Below are 24,659 nucleotides of genomic sequence, written 5' to 3'. Positions count from 1 at the left end.
GAATGGGAAGAAACTAGCACTAAAGATAGGAAGGGGACTGGATGTGGTGGCTCACACCTGTAATCCCAGCAGTTTGGGAGGCTGAGGCGGGTGGATCACCTCAGCTCAGGAGTTCAAGACCAGCCTGACCAATATGGTGAAACGCCATCTCTACTAAAAATACAAAAAAATTAGCCAGGTATGGTAGTGCGCACCTGTAATCCCAGCAACTCAGGAGGCTGAGACCAGAGAATTGCTTGAACTCAGGAGGTAGAGGTTGCTGTGAGCCAAGATTGTGCCACTGCACTCCGGCCTGGGTGACAGAGCAGGACTTTGTCTTTAAAAAAAAAAGTAGGAGGGGCTTTAGTTTAACAGGGATAAAGAAAGGAAGAATGCTAGCCATTTCAAAGTTTGAATTTGTAGGATTGGTGATTAGCTATCAGGAATAAAAGAGATGAATCCATTGTTTTAAAGTTATACCCTTGGTACAGCTGTGAGGGGAAAACTGATCTGGAGACCCCAAAGTGTTACTAGTTTGAATGGATTGAATTTGTGGTTGAAATAATTGTTGCTAGTAGAGATAGAGGGCTGAGCTCAGGATAAAGGAATAGAATTCTATGGGAGAGGGGCGATAGACACAGTTGAAGTCAGGAAAATTGATAAAACTGAGCAAGGGAATTATAAAAAGTAAGACACTTTGGGAAATTTTGGGGTGGGTGGAATGGGGACTATAACATAATTTGTTATGTTACTATTAGTAAAACATGCAGGAAATGTGTATGTTTTCTACCATTTCTAAGATACTCTTTTAGGATAATAAAGTTTTGATGGGTAATATATTTCTTTGGGTAACAGGAAAACAGGATTTCTCTTTCCCCTGACGTTTGGCATTGGAAAGTTTAGTTTGGACTCAGCTGATAGTTTGGTTTTGGTTGGTTGGTTGGTTGGGTTTTGGTTTTGCCTATTTGCCATCAGGAAAGAATCTACATGGATTGCCTGTCAGTTCTAGATATTATCACCTCTGCTTTATTTAAAAGAGCTTCTTTAAACCTGGACTGATCATTAATAAGTTAGAACACTCAACTTTATCTTTTTTGGAAACAGGGTCTCACTCTGTTACCCAGGCTGGAGTGCAGTGACGTGACCATAGCTTACTGCAAGCTTCGCACTTCTGGGCTCAATCAGTTCTCCCACCTTAGCCTCCGATTACAGGCAGGAGTAAATGAGTCACTGCGCCTGGCCTAGAACATCCAACTTTAAAACAGGGTTTGGAAGAAAGAATTAATTGCTGCTATGAGATACCAGTCGACATATATATCAGTACATTTATTCCCTAAGCAAAATTTGCTGCTATATTTACATAAGCCCCTCTTTGTGATGCTTTTTTATTTTCTACCACTTAAAGTATTTAATTCCCATCAGTTCATGTATTTCGGCCTTTCATTACCTTGGGTCCTTTTATATGCCAGAATTTGTTCTTGAATGTTTAAGTGAAGATGGAATAGAATGTATTTATTTTTTAGAAGAAAGGAGTTTGATACATAGAATTGTAAAAGCAAAGCTTTTGATCTTGAAGGTAGTACATTACATTTGTTGATAAATAACTAGAGAGCTGATTTTTTTGTTTTTTTCTTTTATTTTTTGTAGTGATGGGGTCTTGCTATGTTGCTTAGGATGGTCTTGAACCTCTGGCCTTGGGTGATCCTCCTGTCTGCCTCCTGAAGTACCAGGATTACAGGCCTGGCAGTTGACTTTTTATGTTACAGTGTTAAATGGACAGAAAGTTAACTTTAAAGGGTGTAAGGAAAACTTTTTGAAAATTGGTGAGAATATCTTTAGTTTTGATTAACATTATGTCTTTTATTTTCTGCTTTCTCCCTACTTGTAATAAATGTTTTTTTTCCACTCCTATTTAATTTTCTTTTAGCCTACACTTGTTTCAACAGCAGTAACCACTGAAAAAGGCTTGGTAAGAAAGTTTTAAAGAGGATTTGAAGTACTTTGTGGCCAAAATGAATTAAAAGAAATGGTATTTGATGTCTGTTGCCATCTTTGCTTTTTTTCCATTCTTAAAAATCAATTAATTTTTTGCTTTTATTTTTTTTGAGAAACAAGTTCTCTCTTACCCAGACTGAAGTACAGGGGTGTGATTACAGCTCACTGCAGCCTCAAACTCCTGGACTCTAGTAATCCTACTGTATTAGCCATGTGAGTAGGTGGGACTACACGTGCCCAGCACTATGGCTAATTTTTTTATATTTTAATTTTTTGTAATGATGGGGTCTCACTATGTTGCCCTGGGCTCAAGCTATTCTTCCACCTCTGCCAAGTAACGAACTACAGACGTGTACCACCACATCCAACACTTATTTCCTCTTTTCATTTGCTTTTGTTAAATAGTCAGGAATTTCATTGAAGGGCAAATGATGTTCCATGGTAAAGAAATTTTATTTGTCTTAGATTTACTGTTTTATCTGGTTAGTTTTATTCAGGTAGTATAACTACCACTTTATTATTTCATTTGCTTTTTGAAGCAGCTTATGTCAGAACAAAAGGAAAATAAAAAGTAGAATTTATTGAAAACATAGTTTGAAAGTTTTAAATTGTGATTTTATAAATGGGTATGTTAGTCATTTGTACTGTTTTCCTAATATTTCTGGTTCTCTTCATGGGCAGCCATGGAGCTTGCTTTGGCCAATGAAATATGCCATGGTGATTGATCCATTAACATTGATCCATAAGTGAGGAAAGCATGCAGTACACACTTAGCTGACTTATGATGGATGTGAATAAAAAATAGACTTTTGTTTTAAGCCACTGTGAATTGAGGGGTTGTTACTGCAATTTAATTTTGCCCTGCTCTGTTTTATAGGGGAGCCACTAGCCCTGTGATGCTAAATAGCACTCAAAATGTAGCTAGACTGAATTGAGATGTGCTGTAAGTGTAAACTGAATTTTGAAGTTTTATTATAAAAAATAGAATGTAAAACATTTCATGAGTAATTTTTATTATTGATAAAAGATTGACTATATAGGCATGCTTTATCTTACTGTGCTTCGCAGATACTACTTTAAAAAAACTGAAGGTTGTGGCAGCCTTGCATTTGAGCACATCTGTTGACGCCATTGTTTCATCAGCATGTGATCACTTTGTCTTTCTGTCACATTTTGGTAGTTAGTGCAGTATTTCAAATCTTTTGTTTATTATTATACAGTGATCTGTAATCAGTGGTCTTTGATGTTACTGTTGTAGTTGTCTTGGGACACAGCAGACCATGCACCCATAGAAGGTGAACTTAATTGATATAAATGTTGTAGGTTGTGACCAAACAACCAGCCACTTCCCCATCTCTCTCCTCGGGTCTCTGTCCTCCCTGAGACACAGCAGTATTGAAACTAGGCCAATTCCGGGTGCGGTGGCTCACACCTGTAATCCCAGCACTTTGGGAGGCTGAGATGGGGATCACTTGAGGTCAGGAGTTCAAGAACAGCCTGGTCAACATGGTGAAACCCCGTCTCTACTAAAAATACAAAAAATTAGCTGGGCATGGTGGCGTGTGCCTGTAATCCCAGCTACTCAGGAGGCTGAGGCAGGAGAATTACCTGAACCCAGGAGGCGGAGGTTGCGGTGAGCCGAGATCGCGCCATTGCACTCCAGCCTGGGTAACATGAGCAAAACTCCATCTCAAAAAAAAAACCACAAAAATTAGCCAGGCGTGGTAGCAGCACCTGTAATTGCAGCCACTTGGGAGGCTGAGGCAGGAGAATTGCTTAAACCCAGGAGTCAGATTTTGCAGTGAGCTGAGATCGTGCCACTGCACTCCAGCCTGGGCAGAAGAGTTCAAAACTCTGTCTCAAAAAAAAATAAATAAAGTAAAAATAAAAAGAAACTAGGCCAATTAATAATAACCCTACCATGGCCTCTAAGTGTTCATGTGAAAGGAAGAATTACACATTTCACTTTAAGTCAAAAGATAGAAATAATTAAGCTTAGTGAGGAAGGTATGTTGAAAGCCCAGGTAGATAGACCAGAACCTGGGTGTCTTGTACCAAACAGCAAAGTTGTGAATGTAAAGGAAAAGTTCTTGAAGGAAATTAAAAGTGCTCTTCCAGTGAACACACATGATAAGAAAGCAAAACAGTCTCATTGCTGATGTGGAGAAAATTTTAGTGGTCTGGGCAGATCATACCAGAGTAAGACCCTAACTCTCTTCACTTCTGTGAATGCTGATAGAGGTGAGGAAGATGCAGAAAGAGTTGGAAGCTAGCAGATATTGATCCATGAAGTTTAAGGAAAGAAACTATTTCCATAACATAAAGGCAAGGCTGCAAATGCTGATGGTAGAAGCTGCAACAAGTTATCCAGAAGCTAAGATTATTGGTGAAAATGGCTACCCTAAACAACAGATTTTCCATGTAGACAAAACTGCCTTTTGTTGGAAGAAGATGCAGTATAGGACTTTCATAGCTGGAGAATAGGTTAATGCCTGGGTTCAAAGCTTCAAAGGACGAGTTGACTCTTGATAGGGGCTAAGGTAGCTGGTAACTTTAATATGAAGGCAGTACTCATTTACTACTCCGAAGATTCTGGCCCACTGGTGAGACCTATTGCTTAGAAGAAAAGATTGCTTTTGTTGAGACCTTTCATGAGACCTGTTACTTGTTGACTATGTACCTGATGACCCAAGAGCTCTAATGGAGATGTGCTAGGACATTAATGCTGTTTTCATGACTGCTAAGACAATATCCATTCTGCAGCCCATGAATCAAGGAGTCATTTTTGATTTTCACACCTTATTGTTTAAGAAATACATCTCATAAGGCTGTAGCTACCAATAGGTAGTGACTGATGGATCTAGGTGAAGTAAATTGAAAACCTGGAAAGGATTCACCATTCTAGATGCCATTAAGAATATTCATGATTGACGGTAGGTCAAAATATCAACATTAATAGGAGCTTGGGAGAAATTTATTCCAAACTCACATGGATGACTTTGAGAGGTTCAAGACCAGTGGAGGAAGTAACTGCAGATGTGGTAGAAACAGCAAGAAAACTAGACGGTAGGTATGGAGCCTGAAGACATGATGGAACTGCTGTAACCTCATGATAAAACTTGAATGGATGAGAAGTTGTTTCTTACAGATGAGCAAAGATAGTGGTTTCTTGAGATGAAATCTGCTGGTAAAGAAGCTGTGAACGTTGTTGAAATGACAACAAAGGATTTAGAATATCACATAAACTTAGTTAATAGATTGAGAGGATTGACTCCAGTTTTGAAAGATGTTCTACTGTATTAAAATGCTATCAGACAGCATCACATGCTACAGAGAAATCTTTCATGAAAGGAAGAGTCAACTGCTTTGGCAAACTTCACTGTTGTCTTACTTTATTAAGAAATTGCCTCAGCCACCCCAACCTTCAGCAGCCACCATCTTGATCAGTCAGTAGCAATCAACATTGTGGCAAGACCCTCCACCAGCAAAAAGATTATAATGTGCTGAAGGTTGAGATGATTGTTGGCATTTTTTAGCAGTAAAGTTTTTTTTCTTTTAATTAAGGTATGTACTTTTTTTTTTTTAGACACAATGCTGTTGCACACTTAACGGACTGCAGTATAGTGTAAACATATGTACTGGGAAGCCCCCCAAAAATGTGTGGTTTGGTTAATTGCAATATTAGTTTTATTGTACTGGTCTGGAATCAAATCTTCAGTGTTTCTGAGGTATGTCTGTATTAGGTTAAATGAAATAGATTATTAAAGTTAATTTCACCTTTGAGTTTTACCTTTTTAATGTGGCTATTAGAAAATTTGAAGTTACATATATGGCTTGCATTGTATTTCTGCTGGATGGCACCTATATTATTACAGCCTATCATCACTTAAGTCAAAATTTATATAAGGAATAGCGTACTCTAACAAAAAGCTTCAAGTATGGCATTGGTCTGAGGATCAGGCAGCAAGGAAACTGATGTTAGATGGTAGGAACATGACGATGCAGAGGACAATACTGTTATAAAACTTGCCTTCAGTAACTTGGAAGGCAAGTAATATACCTAACACATGTAGCTTTTGGGACAAGGTTGGAAAACAAATTGTGTTTTAAGTATTATTGGTTTCATTTGACAAGGTGTTATAAGAAAGAGATGAGCTAGAAAAAATAATTGGTTAGTTTGCAAATTTGAATGAAAATCAATACAGAGAGTCCAGAAATTTGGGAATTTGTTGGATTAGAAGAAGCAATAGCTGCTGCTGCCCTTTTTAAAAAAATAAATTAGAGACTCAGTCTCCCTGTGTTGCCTAGGCTGGTCTCAGATTCCTGGGCTCAAGCAATCCTCCCACCTTGGCCTTCCATAGTGCTGGGATGAACCACTGTGCCTGACCAGTAATTGCTTCTTATCTCTAATAGCTGTAAAGGCTTCTGAGTAGATAATTAAAGTTCATCCTTTTGGCAGGACCCAATCAGGGTTATGACCAAATGTCTGAAAGGATTAAGGTAATTCAGAGTAAAAGCCAACTTGAGAGGGAATTGCTTTTCATTTGGGTTAGGGAAAAGAGACTAAAAGTATGGATTCCCTGCTAAAGCCAGGTAAACTCTAGGTACCCACAGTTAAGCAGAGAGAAATAGACACACTGTCTCATGGGGCAAGGAAGTGAAGAAAAGTAGTAAATCTAAGAGGAGTTTCTTAGAATAAAGCTGTGGTTCTGGACATTGGCACTTGGAACTGGATAGAATCAAATAGGTAAGCCTTCTTAAGTTTTTCAGGGAGAGGCATAGATAAAAGTCTGAATAAAATATAACTGCTTGAGACATAATGATGTTGCTCCCTCCCCTTCCCTCCTTAACCTGTCTACTGAGAATTCTGCTCAGCTAAGGAGTCACTCTCTGATGTCCACTTCACTTGTAGTGGTAGAAGGTAACAGACCAAGAAAAAACTACCAGAAGGCAGAACCTAGAGGCACAAAGAACATTAGACCTAGAAACTCCTTCCAAGGGTCAGTCAGAGCATTCCCCACCTTCCGGGACAGAGAGCCCTTGCACAGTCTGTTCAGCTTGGCTTATGAATTGCTGTGAACCACTGATGGTTGTTTTATTTTCTTTTGAATTGGAGCATTGTTTATGGCTATACTTAACCTTGTTCTGTCAGTGTGTATTGTGCGTGTGAAGAGAGGTAGATAACTTGATTTAATACATACATCTCTGTGAAGAGGGGCTGCATCTTGATATAGACGTGATTTCCACATCACCACAGATACTGTCTTTCGAGTTTGAGGCTGAGACTGGATGGGGTATTTGGGTTACCTTCTTAATGGAGGGACAGATGTATTTTTTTCATGTGGGGAGAAGAATAAATATTTGACCACCAGGGGGACTAAGGAGTCATGATTCTTCATAAAAGAATCATAGAATTGCCCTTTCCTTTAATTCTTGATGTCAGACATGGCCATGTGCCTTTTTGTAACCAGTAAAATGTGAGTGGAAGTTTAAGAGCAGAATGTGATTTGCCACGTTTTTTCACCTTCTTTGACAAGGCAACCTTGGGAGCATGTATCAAGTGGCTCCTGGACTTCTGAGGCACTATCATGATCAGATCTCCCTTACCAACCTGAATTGGACATTTAAAATTAGTGAAAAGTAAACTGTTGTATCAAAGCCATTGAGGTTTTGTGATTGATTGTTAATGTAGCACAACTTCACTAATCCTGATTGTGTGTTAGATTATAACTTTGGTCAACAAATGTTTGCTCAGTATAGTTATTCAATAAATGTTTGAATCAAATACGTGGAAATTTGAGGGCAAAGGAAAAATGTACAAATTCTGTCGTGCCAAGATCCAGGTTTTTGGCTTTTATTCTTTGTGATAGCCAACCCACATGTTGACTAAGGGTCCTCTAATTATATAGGTAATATGGCAGAGATTATTTAGGTAGCAGACACGGGAAAATAGAGAACAGTGAAGCTTGTAATAACTAGGAGTTCAAAGCAGTACATAGGTATGGTTTAGTGGATCATTTAAAGCATTGTTTTTTTCTATTTCTATTGATAGATTGTTTACAGTCTGCAGAAAGTGTTGGAAGGGAATCGGTTTGTTTAAAGGCAGTATTTGTGGTGTTTTTTTTTTTTTTTTTTTTTTTTTTTGATGGAGGAAAACCCCAAGCCATGCCCCCCACCCCCCTCCCCAGCCATAGCAGCAGTGGCAGAAGCATCAGTTTTAGTCCAATGCTAGAGCAGAGCCCTTTCCTCAAATGACATCTTAGGCAGAACTCCACTGTATAAAACTAATCTTAATGGGGCTGCCCTGACTTATATGAGGGCCTGGGGCCCCATGTATCCATCTTCTCTGCTGACACTTACAGTATTCTTTATGGAAAGAGTTTGAAAGTCCCTATACTGAAGCAGATTTACCTGTTTTGGGTTTGCGTTTGTTTTTGTCTTTTTTTCTCCCTTTTTGTGGAGAATGGTGTCTCGCTATATTGCCTAGGCAGGTCTCGAACTCCTGGGCTCAAGCTATCCTCCCGCCTCTGCCTCTCTAAGAGGGATTATAGGCGTGAGCCACTGCACCCGGCAAGGGTTTGGGTTTCTTAAAAGTAGCCTCAGATCCTTTCTTTAGTCCTAATTTATTCAATATTTATATACAGTTTTAATAATTCTGACTGATTTCCAAGTTTAAAATTGGCTTGGAGAATGTACAGTAAAATGGATGATGGGTTTGATAACCTAGAAGGTGGAGGATGGAGATGTCACCAGAGTTGGGAAGAAGGCAGAAAAACAAGTAGAAGAAATCAAAAACTATAATTATGAATGTTTTTAGTTCAGTGTTCTAGGGCCTGTTTGATACCATAAATTACTTTTAATAATGAATTGGAATCATTAGACAAAGATTAAATAACATTCTGAGCTTCCTGCGAAGGAAGGTAGGTAAATGTGTAATTGATTCTGGAGAAATTTTTGTTGAAGATATGGCAACTATCCTAAATAACTCATGCCCTGAAGGTTCTGAATTTTAGAAAATTTTGATGTATTTTTAAAGTGATACACAAATAATTAAAAGTTGAAATAATACTGTTTCCAAAGTTTAAAATATAATTAAAGCTTAAAAGGACCTCAGGTTATTTAAATTTGAGAAAGTGAATTTATATGATTATATAAGCCATTACCATTATATTTCAACAAGTTAAAAGAATGATACAGGTCAGGCATGGTGGCTCACGCCTGTAGTCCCAGCACTTTGGGAGACTGAGGTGGGCAGATCACCTGAGGTCAGGAGTTTGAGAGCATCCTGGCCAACATGGTGAAACCCTACCTCTACTAAATACAGAAATTACCTGGGCATGGTGGTGGATACCTGTAGCTGCTGCTACTTGAGGCTGAGGAAAGAGAATCGCTTGAACCCGGGAAACAGAGGTTGCAGTGAGCCGAGATCATGCCACTGCACTCTAGCCTGGTCAACACGTGAGACCCTGTCTCAAAAAAAAAAAAAAAAAACCCAAACAAGAGAATGATATGTAGTTGGTATGGTTTGAATCTATGTCCCCACCCAAATCTCATGTTCAGTTGTAATCCCCAATGTGGGAGGAAGGGTCTGGTGGGAGGTGATTTGATCATGGGGGCAGTTTATTATGCCTTAACACCATCTTCCTTGGTGCTGTCTTGGTGATAGTTCTTGTGAGATCTAGTTAAGAGTGTGGCACCTCATGCCACCCTCTTGCTGCCCTGGTCATGTGACTTACGACCTGTCCCTTTGCCTTATGCCGTGATTTTAAGTTTCCTGAGGCCTTCCCAGAAGCAGAGCAGATGCCAGAATCATGCTTCCTATACAGCCTGTGGAAGCATGAGCCAATTAAACCTTTTAAAAATATATATTACCTAGTTTCAGGTATCTCTATAGCAGTGGGAGAACGCACTAATAATTACAATAGTATCTAAAAAGCATAACCAACTCTGTTCTGTCATGGCTATTTTAAAAAAAATATTTTAAGAAATAACCTCAAACCAATCAATTTAAAAGAGTTTTATTGCGGGCCGGGCGCGGTGGCTCACGCCTGTAATCCCAGCACTTTGGGAAGCCGAGGCGGGTGAATCACGAGGTCAAGAGATCGAGACCATCCTGGTCAACATGGTGAAACCCCATCTCTACTAAAAATACAAAAAATTAGCTGGGCATGGTGGCGTGTGCCTGTAATCCCAGCTTCTCAGGAGGCTGAGACAGGAGAATTGCCTGAACCCAGGAGGCGGAGGTTGCGGTGAGCCGAGATCGCGCCATTGCACTCCAGCCTGGGTAACAAGAGCAAACTCTGTCTCCAAAAAAAAAAAAAAAAGAGTTTTATTGCAACATGCAATTAAAATGAATCAGTTATTAGAATCAATGTAGAAGAATTAATATAATTAATTATTAAAAAAATAATTTTAAAATTATCTGGGCATTGTGGCCCAATATATTTTTGGTAGAGATGGGTCTTGCTATGTTGCCCAGGCTGATCTCAAACACCTGGACTCAAGTGACCCTTACTTTTTGGCCTCCTAAAGTACTGGGATTCCAGGAATGAGCCACCATGCCCAGCACTTGTCCTGTTGGAAGACAGGGTTTTTATGGGGACCACCTGCCTCATTTTTGCATTGTTAGTAAGTAGCATAAATATATACATAGAACCTGGGAGAAAATATATATCTATTTGGTAGAAGGCATGAAAACAGAGAATAAGATTGTAATAGGTACATCTATTAAACACCAAGAGATGAGGTTAAAAAATAACATGTTATTTCTATTTTGTATGTTTCCTTCATTGGTCTTGGTAAAGGAGGCGACTTAAAAAGCAATTAAGTAGTTTAGAAGGTGTTTGCTTATTCTAATGGTACAGTGTTTAGGTGATTGGAAGGTGGGAAAGGAGGTAAACTACCAGCACTTTAGGAGGCTGAAGTGGGCGGATCACCTGAGGTCAGGAGTTCAAGACCAGCCTGACGAACACGGTGAAACTTTCTCTCTACTAAACATACAGAAATTAGCCAGGTGTGGTGACACACACCTGTAATTCCAGCTACTTGGAATGCTGAGGCAGAATAGTTTGAATGCAGGAGGCGGAGTTTGCAGTGAGCTGAGATCTCGCCATTGCGCTCTAGCCTGGGCAACAGCGAGATTCTGTCTCAAGAAATAAAAAAAAAATAGTGTATGTATATAGTAAAGTTTCTTTATCCTTCCTAGATATTTAAACTCACTTTGATTTAATTAAACTATAATGAATTAAAATCATGTATATTTATAGATGGGAAGCTGACTTAAAGCTGCTATTGCTATTAACTGGACCTGGTAGGGAATTGATCTTTAGCAGTATCTGCAATATGGTTTTGGACTGTTTTCCATCTTACATCCTGGCTCCATCCATTTTGAACTGTGTGACTTCAGGCAAACTACATAACCTCTCAATTTTTTCATCTAGAAAGTAGGGGGAAAAGTAATACTAAGCTCAGGGTAGTTGGGAGCATGACATGAGTTGATATATGTAAGCACTTATAATAGTACTCAACAAGTAGTAAATCCTTATGGGTTTAGTTATCATACTCATCACTGGAGAGAGCAGGACACTGTCCCCTTAATGGGGCTTAACTAGTTCTTCAAATTTAATAAGGTAAAGTGAATATCTCACTAGTCAGTGTGTTAATTACAGGTCACATAGTCTTTTTCTCACATATTTGTGGTAAGACTATAAAATGAGATCTTCTGTAAGGCATATTAGAAAATCAGTCATTTCTGGTTATATGTATATGTATGTGTGTATAAGATAATTTGGAAAATTGCTATAAAAATGAAAGGTTAATAAAAGATTAATTTCAAATGGGAGGAAAGGAACAGTTACAGAAGAGTAATAATCCAAATCTAAGGAGATGGCATTTGGGGGAAGAGATTGCTTAATGTTAAAGCAGAGATGACAATACATACATATCTCTATGTATATATCTATATATAAATTATTATATTTGATAAGGGGATAACATTTAGTTTTAAAAACCTACCCCAAAGTTTAACTTCTTTTAACATTAGTGAAGTTATATTTTTTGGAACTATTATCTATAATTTAGAACTATCCCCTTAGAAGAAAAGTTGAAAAAAAAAAACTTGGTAGTTCTGAAATATCCATAGAAATCTGAGTAATAATGAAAGTGTATAATACATGAGATATTGTAGGATTATCCTGTGGTTCTGTTAGATGATTTTTATGGCAGGTGAAGCTGATTAAAGGGAAAATGTAAATAAAGTAGACTTTTAGAATCAAATAAGTAATTTCATCAGTGCTTAAAAAAGTTGAAGGCAGAGAATATGAAAGACTTTGATAAGAATAACAAAATCTTAATGACACACCATTGATAAAAGATAATGTCTCATTTTATCAACCATACTGTAATTCATATTTATTTAATGTTAGCTATTTAAATTTAATATGCATGTTCCAGACTCGATAAACTGGTTAAGAATTTACCTTAAATGTTTTATTAGTTCTATTGATAAACAGTAGTTAATTTTAGGAAGAGGTATTTAGGATTTTTTTCTGGTAATATTTTTAATAGAAATCTAGGGATGCCCTGAGTTACTGATACTTAACTAATGAAAATTAGCCTTATCTTTGTAACCATATTGTGTGTGTGTATCCGTGTGTGTGTGTATCCGTGTGTGTGTATATGTGTATTTCATTATTTAAATTTTCTGTTTTCTTCAGTTCTTGCCCAGGTGTACAGGAATCTTTTTTTCTTTTCTTTTTTTTTTTTGAGACAGTCTCACTCCGTCACCAGGCACCAGGCTGGAATGCAGTGGCGCAACCTCGGCTCACTGCAATCCCCGCCTCCCGGGTTCAAGCAATTCTCCTGCTTCAGCCTCCCAAGTAGCTGGGACTACAGACACGCACCACCAAGCCCAGCTATTTTTTTTGTATTTTTAGTAGAGATGGGGTTTCATCATGTTGGCCAGGACGGTCTCGATCTCTTGACCTCTTAGTCCACCCGCCTCGGCCTCCCAAAGTGCTGAGATTACAGCCATGAGCCACTGCGCCCAGCCGCTTTTTTTCTTTTGTACATATCCCTTTTGCAAGCTTGTTTTATTGGTAGGCCTGAAAACAATAATCACAGGACAGAGATACTGTCAGTGCAATACCTCGCCAAATGAAAAGTAAACATTTTGAGGTAGAGAATAGACATAATAAAAAACCAGTACTGTTAGTTTATAAAGTTCTTAAATGTGTCATGCACATTTCCTTGAATTTCTGTTTTCATTGCTTAAAGTTTTTGCATACTTTTCCTCAAATATTAATCAAATTTAAATAAGCACATTCATTTCTTTATACTGCTAGTGTGCACTATACAGGTGTTGCTACAGAATATAAAGGCTAGTTTACAAATACTTCAGGTATCCTTATGTGTCAAATCTACCTTTGTGGGCTAACCTAAGAACTGTACTGCCAGTTTATAATGCTTGCTTTTACAGTACAACTCTTGGAAAGAGTTAGCTATACTTGTTTACAATTCATCTCCTTCTACTCTCTGGAGTCTATACTAGGCAGGGTTTTGTGCTCACAGTTCTGGTCAAGATCACCAGGGATTACCACAATGTTATATCCAAAGATCATTCTTAGTCCTCATTTTATTGACCTTTGACACAGTTAAGTTCTTCCCAAAATGATTTCTTCAATTTGGCTTCTGGACACCAGTTTCCTCATATCTCACTGGCCACTCTCAGTCCACTTTGCTGGTTCTTTTTAGCCTCTACTTGTTAATTTTGGAATGCCGCAGGGTTTCCTCCTATCTACACTGTATTCCAGATGACTCTTAATACCTAATATACGTTACGTATATGCCGATATTGGCAGGCCAGATTTCTGGTTATTTTTAAGATTGTCTGAACTACAAACCCTTTGACTACCTGATCAGTGCCTTTATTTGGATATTCAATAGGCATTCAAAACTTTCATATTTCAAAATAGGCCCCTGACTGGCACCCTTCCCCTGCAATCATTTACCTTTAGTTTATCCTATCTCAGATGAAGTTGCCACTTCATCTTTCTAGTTGCTCAGTATTTTTTAAAAAAAAGTCTTTGGGAGGGTTTTTTTAAACTTCTTTTTGTTCTTACACCTCACATGATAACCTGTTATCAATCTGTTACCAGATGTCTTTGGTCTACTTTAAAAATATTTTCTGACTGACCTATTCTACCACCTCCTCATCAATACCCTAGCATCAGGCCACCATCATCTTTTTAAAGACTGTGTTAGACCATTCTTGCATTGCTATAAAGAAATATCTGGGACTGGGTAATTTATAAGATGTTTAACTGACTCACAGTTTTGCAGGCTGTACAGGAAGCATAGTGCTGGCATCTGCTTCTGGAAAGGCCTCAAGAAGCTTTTACTCATGGCAGGAGGCAAAGGGAATGGGCACATCACATGGCAAAAGTAGGGGCAGGTGAGAGACAGAGAAAGACAGAGAGTAGGAGGGGAGATGCCACACACTTAACCTGATCTCTTACTGCTGCAGGGACAGCACCAAGACGGTGGTGCTAAACCATTTATGAGAAATCTGCCTCTGTGATCCAGTCACCTCCTACCAGGCCCCACCTCCACCATTGGTGATTACATTTCAACATAAGATTTGAGAGGGGATAAATACCTAAACTATGTCAGGGTTTTGCTTTGTTGCCGAGGCTAGAGGGCAGTGATGTGGTCGTGGCTCACTGCAACCTGGACCTCCTGGGCTCAAGTGATTCTTCTGTGTCAGTCACCTGAGTAGCTGGGACCACAGAGGCAGGAGGCATGTGCCACTATGCCTGCCTGGCTTTTGTTTTTTTCCTTCTTTTTTCTGGATAGAGACAGGACCTCTCTCTGTTTCTCAGGCTGATCTTGAACTCCTATGCTCAAATGTTCCTCCTGCCTCGGTCTTCCAAAGTGCTGGTATTACAGGCATGAGCCACCATGCCCAGTCAGCATGAACTTTTAACTTGCTAACTGCCTTATCCTTAGAACCTAGAACACTGACTGGTACATTGTAGCCATATACATAGTTGTTGAGTGAATAAAATTATGTTCTAATCTTCAAATTATGAATTTAATTTGTGGGACACACTCATTTTAAGTTTTTTTAATTTTGTATAAAAATGGGGGAAGTTTAGTTAGCTATGTGGGAACTAGAGGTAAAGTAAAAAAAATTTGTCTAATTTAGAATAATCTTTATATTGAAGTATAATGTACGTTCAGGAAATGTACAGATCATATGTATATAACTTGGTGAATTTTTACAAAATGAATACATAGAAAAGCTACCACCCAGATCAAGAAATAAGGTATTACCAGCAACCCAGAAATCTCCCTGTACTCACATATTTCCATCAAAAGTAAGCAGTCACCGCTCTTCTGTCACCATTGAGCACCCATTCCCTTCAAATTTAAATAATTTTTTTTAGACTGGGCACGGTGGTTCACACCTGTAATCTTAACACTTTGGGAGGCTGAGGTGGGTGGATCATTTGAGGTCAGGAGTTTGAGACCAGCCTGGCCAACATGGTGAAGCCATGTCTCTACTAAGAATAAAAAAATTAGCTGGGCATGTTGATGGGCACCCGTAATCCCAGCTACTTGGGAGGCTGAAGCAGGAGAATCATTTGAATCCAGGAGGCAGAGGTTGGAGTGAGCCGAGGTTGCACCGCTGTACTCCAGCCTAGGCGACAGAGCAAGACTCTGTTTCAAAAAATAAATAAGTAATTTTTAAGAGAGAAGTTCAGATGCTTAGTAAAATTGAAAGGAAGTTATAGAGAGACACCTTACCCACCTGCCCCTGCTCATGCATAGCCTTCCCCATTATCAACATCCCCCATCATTCAAAGTGGTTCATTTGTTACAGTTGATTTACTTGATGTATTATCACTGGGAGGTCATACTCTACATTAGGGTTCCCTCTTGGTGTTATACATTCTGTGAGTTTAAACAAATGTATACCAGCATTCAACTATAACATATCACTCAGAGTATTTTCACTACCCTGAAATACTTCGTGTTAAAAGTATTTAATGTTCATTAATACAACATTTAATATATTCATGTTAAAATTATTCTGTGCTGTGCCTATTCATCCCTCCCTCCCCTTTAATTCCTGGCAACCACTGATCTTTTTTGCTGTCTCCATAGTTTTGCCTTTTCCCACATGTCATATGGTTGGAATCATTGTCAGTTGTTATGGGTCTTACATAAATGGAAATTTCTTTATATGAATATCATATATGATCCTATTCCCTGTATATATAGGGAATACATAGGGAGTGTGTGTGGGGGGCTTCTTTTGTTCAAAATTCTTTGAGAGAGTCATTTCTGTTGCATGTAAGTTGTTAAGATTTATTTTTTTAACATGTTCTCTTGTGTGAAAAATATGATTTACTTTTCCATACTAGTGGATATATGAGTTGTTTCTAATTTAGGGTGATTACAAACAATGTTGCTATAGATTTTGTACGTGTATTTCAGTGTTATGTGTTTGCATTTTTGTAGGGTTATGTATACCTGGGGAAATTGAGCCATAGGGTATATACATAGATTCAGTTTTAGAAGATGTGGATGAAAGATTTTCCTTAGTGGTTGTACTGATTTACACACCTACCATCACTGTAGGAGTTTCAGTTGTTCCACTTCTTTGCTGACAGTCTGCACGGTCTGTTTTAAAATTTCTAGTCATTCTATGGGTGTGTAATGATATCTCATTATGAATTACATTTTTATTTCCCTGATATTTAAAAATGTTGAGTATCTTTTTGTATCTTTATGGGTCATTTTGATAGATTATTACTTCCTTTCTCCGGAGCCTTATAAATAGTGGATTTCTAAGAATAACTAGCTACCATGTAGGACACTAATGCTGCACAGTAAAAAAAAAAAAAAAAGAAAAAAAAAGGTTTTCCTGTCATCTATACTGAGATACCAAGGAAGTTGTAAACTTAAGTGCCTGGTACTGAATACTTATTTTTAAAGTTATCTGTATTAAGTTGGTATGCAAAGGAGAATTTCTTAGGACTTATTACATTAATTGATGTTATGGTTAGAATTGGAAAATATACCCAGATGTATATGAATGAGTGCAGTGATTAGAAATTGGGTATAACACTTTTTGGGCAATTAATTTATTGTCTTTAGTGAACATCTTATAGTTTCATCTGTATGAACTTAGTCTTGTAATATGTCTATGTATTATTTGCATGTAAAAGGGGCATAGAAAAGTAGAGGACAAAGTTTTTCCAGGTAGATTATTGGAAGATTTGTTCATTTGGGGAGATTGTATTTTCTGAGAACTTTTGAGTGAAGCATTTATCTAAAGGGACATAATGAACCAATTAATATAATTAATTATATTATAAGCATGTGTGCAGGCTATTACTCTCCAACTAGTCTTGAAGGATAGATGGAGGTTAGATTAAGAACAAAAGAACTAGAAAATAGAATAGGCAAGAGAAGTAGTGCTTGCAAGGGTGTGACAATGGGAGAGGATGTGTATTTTGATAATGATTAGAATTTCAGTGTTTTAACATTAAAGTTGGAGGAGCAGGATGGGATCTCAGATTAAGAACATTCTTGAATACCAAGTTAATGAATTTGGACTTTATCCTGTAGAAAATAGAGAATTGGTGCAAGTGTTAGGAAAGTGATGCAGTTAATTTTTTTTGAGATGGCATCTCGCTCTGTCGCCCAGGTTGGAGTGCAGTGGTGCGATCTTAACTTACTGCAGCCTCCGCCTCCGGGGTTCAAGTGATTCTCCTGCCTCAGCCTCCCGAGTAGCTGGGACTACACGCACCCGCCACAACGCCCGGCTAATTTTTTTTTTTTAATTTTTGGGAGAGACGGTTTCACCATATTGGCCAGGCTGGTCTTGAACTCCTGACCTTGTGATCTGCCCACCTTAGCCACCCAAAGTGCTGGGATTACAGGCTTGAATCACGGCGCCTGGTCTCAGGTTTTTTTTTTTTTTTTAAAGAGATAGTCTCACTCTGTTGCCCAGGCTAGGGAGCTGTGTTGCTGTCATAGCTCACTGTAGCCTCAGACACCTGGGTTCAAGCAGTATTCTGCCTCAGCCTCCTGAGTACCTGGGATTACAGGCATGTGCCACCATGTTTGCCTAATTGTTGACATTTTGTTTTTGAAGATGGAGTCTTGCCATGTCACCCAGGCTGGTCTCAAACTCCTGGCCTCAAGCGATCCTCCCACCTCAGCCTCCTAGGTAGTTGGGATTACAGATGTGAGCCACTGTGCTTGGCTAAATTTTTATTTAGGAAGAAAATTTGGGAAGCTGTGTAAAAAATGGTTGGAGAAAGAGAGATGAGAGGCTTGGGAATGGACTGACAGGACTCACCTGAAGTTGATAGAGTAGTTTAGGTTCATTATTCCTAAGGGTATACAAGGAGACGGTTTGGTTTGGTGGATGGACAAGATGAATTCAGTTTAGACATGTTAAATTCTATGTAACTCTGGTCTATTTAGATGCAATAAGAAAGAAAACTAAGTTGTGTAAGTGGCTATGTCCATGACACGTTTTTTTAAACGTGTTTTGTAGGTTACAGTAAGATAATTAACAACAGGGAAGAGCAAGAATGTCCTATTACATCTTCACCCCCTTAGTCAAATTGCAGTTCATGTTTTTCCTCTCTCATCAGTTGCTTTTTCGTTCTGTGTTGTCTTTAAGCCCCTCTTATAAATTCAAGACCTCTTCATCCAGTCTTTTTTTCCTTACTGTCTTGTTACACATAACGTTACAAATAAATACTCAAGGTTGAAAATTAAACTTAACTGAGCAGCTTTTAAAACATCTGATAAAATTCTTCATGTTTTGGACTTAAAATGTATTCAACTATATATGTGATATCTATATACTGTCTTGTATTCAACTTGTAAAAGCTAGTTTTGTGCAGTATTTGTACAATGTTTTGACATAGTGTTACAGGTGGATAAAGGAGCAGAGGTTAAGACTCACTTATTGTGTATCGGTAAGGATTTTACACATACCTGACTCATCACCTCTTCACTGAGAATATAGACACAACAGAGTTGGATTTCTTATAGTTCCTTAATTTTCAGCTTTCGAATCATATTCACTCTGCATCTGGGCAAGGGCACAATTTGTAGCACATAGTAGATAATTGTGAAAATTTATGGGACGAATGAATGTGCCTTTACCCTTTCTTCCCTCAATGTTAATAGAGGAGAAGGTACCTGTGCCCCATCAGCTAAACCTGTAAGTGCTTTGGATTGTCATCTCCTCCTGACAACCTTCTCACTTGAGGAATTTCACTCTTGTGTTTTCAACTTCTTCCTCTTTAGTGGATCTTTCCCTTAAGATTTTAAACATTGTTCTCCTTTCCTGTCTTTCAAACCAAAACACCCCCACTCGTTTCCTTGTGTTCTTTTTGACTTTTACTGCCATGTTTCTGTCTTTCTTAACCAGACTTCTTGAAAAAGATGTCTAGGCTGGGCATAGTGGCTCATCTCTGTAATCCCAGCACTTTGGAGGCCGAGACGGGCGGATCACCTGAAGTCAGGAGTTTGAGACCAGCCTGACCAACATGGAGAAACCCAGTTTCTACTAAAAAATAAAAAAAAATTATCTGGGTGTGGTGGCACATGCCTGTATTCCCAGCTACTCGGGAGACTGAGGCAGGAGAATCGCTTGAACCCGGGAGGTGGAGGTTGCGGTGAGCTGAGATTGTGACATTGCACTCCAGCCTGGGCAACAAGAGCAAAACTCAGACTTGAAAAAGATGATATACTTGTTATCATTAATCTTTCTCACTTCTTGCTCACTTGTTTGTTTGTTTTTTTGGAAGAAATGGGATCCCACTGTTGCCCAGACTAGTCTTGAATCCCTGGTCTCAAGTGATCCTATTGTCTTGGCTTCCCAAAGTAGTGTTGGGTTTACAGGCATGAGCCACAATGCCTAGGCCTTGCTCACTTTTTTAGTCGGTTTCTTATATGCGGCATTTGATGTTGTCCACTTTTTTCTTTCTTGAAACACAGTTCTTTTCTTTTGTGGTAGCACATTTTCATCCAGTCTTGCTTTTTTTCCTTACTGTCTTGTTCCTTAATGTTTGTGTTCCTCATAGGCCACCTTCTCATCTTCTGCTACTCATAGTCCCTGAGTGATCTAATCTAGTTCTTTTCTTTTTCTTTTATTTATCCCTCCACCCCCACAAACAAAAAAAATCAAGTTTCCCTCTTGCCCAGGCTAGAGTGCAATGATGTGATCATACCTCACTGTAGCCTCGAACTCCTGGACTCAAGTGATCCTACCCCGTCAGCCTCCTAAGTAGCTAGAGTTACAGGCATGCCATTGTACCTGACTCTAAACTAGTTCTTTGAATAGTCGTCTCACTGTGTATCTATTGATAACTCCCAGTTCTTTATCTTTGACACATACTTCTCTTTCTGAGCTACATACAGACTTTTAGGTCCAACTTTTTTACTTGTATGTCTCACGAACACTTCTAATTCAGAGACCTTCAACTTTGAACTAACTGCCTGTCTCCACCTGAACCTTCTCCAGTACTTCATATCTCAATGAAAGGCACCACTGTCTACCCTGTTGCCCAAGCCAGAGTCTCCTTTCTTCCCATTTATTTTCCCCTTGATTTTTGATGTGATTATTCTGATAAACTTTTGTTCTAAGCTGTTTGAGGTAATTTTCTTGACTATTGATTATACATTCTAGTCTTCATTAGTATAAATTCAGGAGTTACTAGGCACATTTGATTTTTAAGGCTATTTTTACCCTGAGTATTGGTATTATAGTTCTAAAATAATTAAGAGTTTTAGTTTACATATGTCAAAATGAAAATTTGCAGGAACTTATGTTTTTCCAAAGATAATTAACGCTTCAACAAAGATGGTTATGTTCAGTGTTTAATTGTTCCTTTAAAAAAAAAATTTACTGAAATGAAAAAAGCCTCAGTGGATCTCTTAGTTTTCACTTAGCAAATGATGTATTATTGATGATAAATGAAGATGTTTGGCTTACCAGAAAAGTGGTAGGACTTTGTACCATGTTTATGGTTTTTCACTATTGCATGCTCATTGTATTTCCCAATCTGGTTTATGATAAAACTCTTTGAAAATAGAAGCTGTCTCATATTTCTATACTGCCTTCTCTAGTAATGTTTTGGCTGTTACTGATATTTTAGTAATGATTGACTTTAAAGCTTAAGTTTGTAACAGTTTCAAGTGAATTCTACCTTCATTTGCATTCGTATAGTACCTGCAGATAGGCAAGGATGCAAGTTGTGAAAGAGATTAAAGGTATTAGAATTTATTCCAGTCTGAATTGATTATTGGATTTTTTGACTAATCAAACAATTATAATTGAAGTTTCAGATTGCTTTCAGTTTATGACTCAACTTGCTCAAAAAATATTACCTGCTTTTGTTATTGAATATTTTAAAAAGTAAGCTTTTATGCTAGCTGTATTCCTCTTTTGGTTTAATCTCTGATACTTAGAAAATAGATTATTTTGAACAGAATAGGCCACAAAGAGGAGCAATGATTATGCTCCACAGATTATTTTTAACTTCTACATAATATTCTCTTTACTTTGAAGAGGCTCAGATTTCATGCTGTCTTTTTGGGCCATTGGGTTGCTTCTCATTTGTTTCGTTTTTTTTTTTTTTTTTTTTTTTTCCTCCTTTTCCCCTTTAGATATTAGGATTAAGGAAGAAGAACCTGATCCTGAAGAGTGGCAGCTCAGTGGTGATTCTACCTTGAATACCAATGACCTAACACACTTAAGAGTACAAGTGGTAGATGAAGAAGGGGACCAACAACATCAAGAAGGAAAAAGACTTCGGAGGGTAGCTTGCACTTGTCCCAACTGTAAAGAAGGTGGTGGGAGGTATGCATACATGAAACATGATATATTTTTAAGAGTGTTAATATCATCCTAATTTTTGAAATACTGCATGCTGTGTCATTTAATTATGAGAAATTATTCATTACATGATCATTTTGGGTGTGTGTGTGCGCGTGTGGCAGAAGTCAGCAAAATATATGCAGTTGGATTTTCAGTTCTAAATGCTTTTTAAGCTAAAATTATTAGTTTCCTATTTCAAAAACAGTATAGCAGATGCCATTTAACAGGCCCATATCAGAAGTTAGACTGTTTGCAAACCAGCAATGGAATTTACCTAAACATGGATAAAAAGTTGATTATTAGGTTGAGAATAGCAGTTATGTAAAAATTAAGACATTCAGAAATGGCTGAGAAGCCTAAGTATTTCCATTTTCAAAAGAAGTGAAAAGCCTTAATGGATTGAATTTTTTAAAAAATGGGATTGTATTTCAATTCAGTCTTTTGGTAAACATTAAGACCAGAATAACATGACTAGAGTAAACTCAAAATGATGAGTTGTTAAATGTTGATATACTAAGCTTAATAATTAAGAGATTGAGTCTCTGATCATATTTTTAAAAAAACAAGATCCAGACTGATGTTGATTATAAGGAATACCTCAAATAATTGGCACAGGAATATTGAAGGTGAGGGATGGAAAAAGATATATCAGGCAAGTATTAACAAAAAGAGAACTTGGATAGCAGTGTTGCTATATCACACAAGGTGGGATTGAGGTGAAAGCCCCAGATAGGACAGAGATATATTTCTTGTTAATAATACTAAATTTCCACCAAGAAGATTTAATAGTCATGGTCCTTTTTTTGTGCAGCTTTGAAATATATAGAGCAAAAACAGGTAGAACTCTAAAGCCATAGCTAACCAAATCCCTTGTCATGTTGAAAGTTAGCATACCTCTCTTAGAAATGCACTGTTTTAAGTACAGAGAATGTTCTTTTAACACAGTTAACAAACTTGATGTAATAGAGCTTTTCCATCTGCCTTTGAGTTGCACATTGACCAGCCCTTTGCAGTAATAATAATTACTAACAACTGGTAACATTGAGAGCTTACTGTATTCCCGACGGTGTTACACGTGAGAAATAGAGAGGTTGAATGACTCTCAAGAGCACATACAACAGGGATTTGGACCTAGTTTCTTACTCCAGAGCTTTAACCATTAAACTATACTGCCTCCCAAGTGACCCTCCTTCTACATGGGATCCTTAGGTATTCATGTTTATTGTAATTAGTTTAAAAATTTGTTTTTTGACATGTTTTGGTCAGTTAAAATGTGTGAATTCTGACTAGGCAATAACTTTTTTGAAACTCATTTTAGAGGAGCTTTTAAAATAAATTATTCCCAAAAGTCAAATCTTAACAGAAGCCTGGCCTTTGTTTCATTTATTCTTTATTTTAAAATAAAAATGTTTTAATTAATTTATTAAACTAACACATGCTCATAAAAATTTAGAAATAGAGGGCATTTAAAAACACCAAAAACCCACCCCACTCCAAGATAAGCTAGTAACATTTTTGTATATGTCCTTCAAGATGTTACATTTATTTTAAAGTAGCATCATTTTATTCTCACTGTTTTATATGTCTGTTTTTGTTTTGAGAATTTTTGTGACCATATTTTCAAGTCTACATAGTCTGCATTATTTTTATGGCTGTATAGTATTCTATTGTATTGTATTGTATGGATGTAGAATAATTTAACATCTTTTGTTGGGAGTTTATTATTTGTCATAACCTTACACGTCTGTCTTTGCACATTTGTCTGATTATTTGTTTAAGTTGGCAGAAGTGGAATTGCTGGGTTAAAGGGAATTGTCTGCTAGTAAAGCTAGTTTATACGCTAACCAGCAGTGTGTGAGAGTATCTAGTTTCCCATACCCTTGCCAACAATGGATTTTACAATTTTTTTTAACCTTTGAAAGTCTGGCAGATGAAAAATACCTTAATATTGTCTTATTTAGTATATTTTTAAATTACTTGGTGAGGTTGAACAATTTTGGGGATGTTATTTTGCCATTTTAAAATTTATTTTGAAATTGCTTATTTATTTATTTTTTTTGTGAATCTGTTAATTTATGTAACTCCGTCATGTGCAAATATTTTTTTCCCAGTTTTACATTGGCTTTGTCAGTGGTTTACAGAATGCACTGTTATTACACAAGTAAACAGTTCCAACACTTACAGCTTGCAAACATTTTTAAGCACAAAAATTATAAGTTGATCAGCCTTTCCTTTGTTAGATGCCTTGTTACCATGCCATTGAAAGTTTTCCTTATCCTGAGGATTATAAAAATGTTCATTTATGTTTTTTCTAGAGCTTTTGTGACTTCAGTTTTTAACAGCTTACTTATTCTAAGCAATAAAAATTGAGGTTCCTAAGAAAAGAAACTATATTGTTTCGTAGAGCTTGTTTGAACAAAATTCAAGTAGTATATGTGTGATAGACACACTTGAATAAATGACAGTTGTATCTAATTAATAGAAGCATAATATCTGTAGTAAATCCAAACTATTCTGAAGTATTCTGCAAGGTGATATAGGTAGTAGTTAATATTTTTTAGAATATTTGTCTTTTTTTGCAACCATTTTTTACAAAAGAATATGGGCAAGGTGGCATTTTTAGAGAACTAATTTTATTCATCTTTAGAGAAGTAAATTTTATTTGTTTACCTTTTAAAGTAAGATGTAAAATATAATTAAATCTTTAAAAATTGTAATTATTTAGCCAATATTTATTGAGTAGAACCAGCTTTCAGAGACTGTTTAACCTAGT

General features: G+C 37.4%; 1 protein-coding gene across 2 annotated transcripts in view; it reads left to right on the top strand.

Moving 5' to 3' along the window:
• SP3 (Sp3 transcription factor) overlaps positions 1-24,659 on the top strand; it is a 61,448-nt gene that overhangs the window by 29,578 nt on the left and 7,211 nt on the right. For both annotated transcript variants that reach the window (XM_064373405.1, XM_012462358.3), the window contains one exon: positions 21,676-21,868. In XM_064373405.1, coding sequence (XP_064229475.1) covers positions 21,676-21,868 — 193 coding nt within the window. The remainder of the gene's footprint in view (positions 1-21,675; positions 21,869-24,659) is intronic.

The sequence above is a fragment of the Aotus nancymaae genome, unplaced genomic scaffold (genome assembly GCF_030222135.1).
Source record: "Aotus nancymaae isolate 86718 unplaced genomic scaffold, 86718_ANA_hifiasm-v0.15.2.pri h1tg000008l, whole genome shotgun sequence".
Classification (NCBI taxonomy): domain Eukaryota; kingdom Metazoa; phylum Chordata; class Mammalia; order Primates; family Aotidae; genus Aotus; species Aotus nancymaae.
The sequence above is the reverse complement of the archived record's forward strand: the minus strand, read 5'-3'. Positions and strand labels throughout refer to the sequence as shown.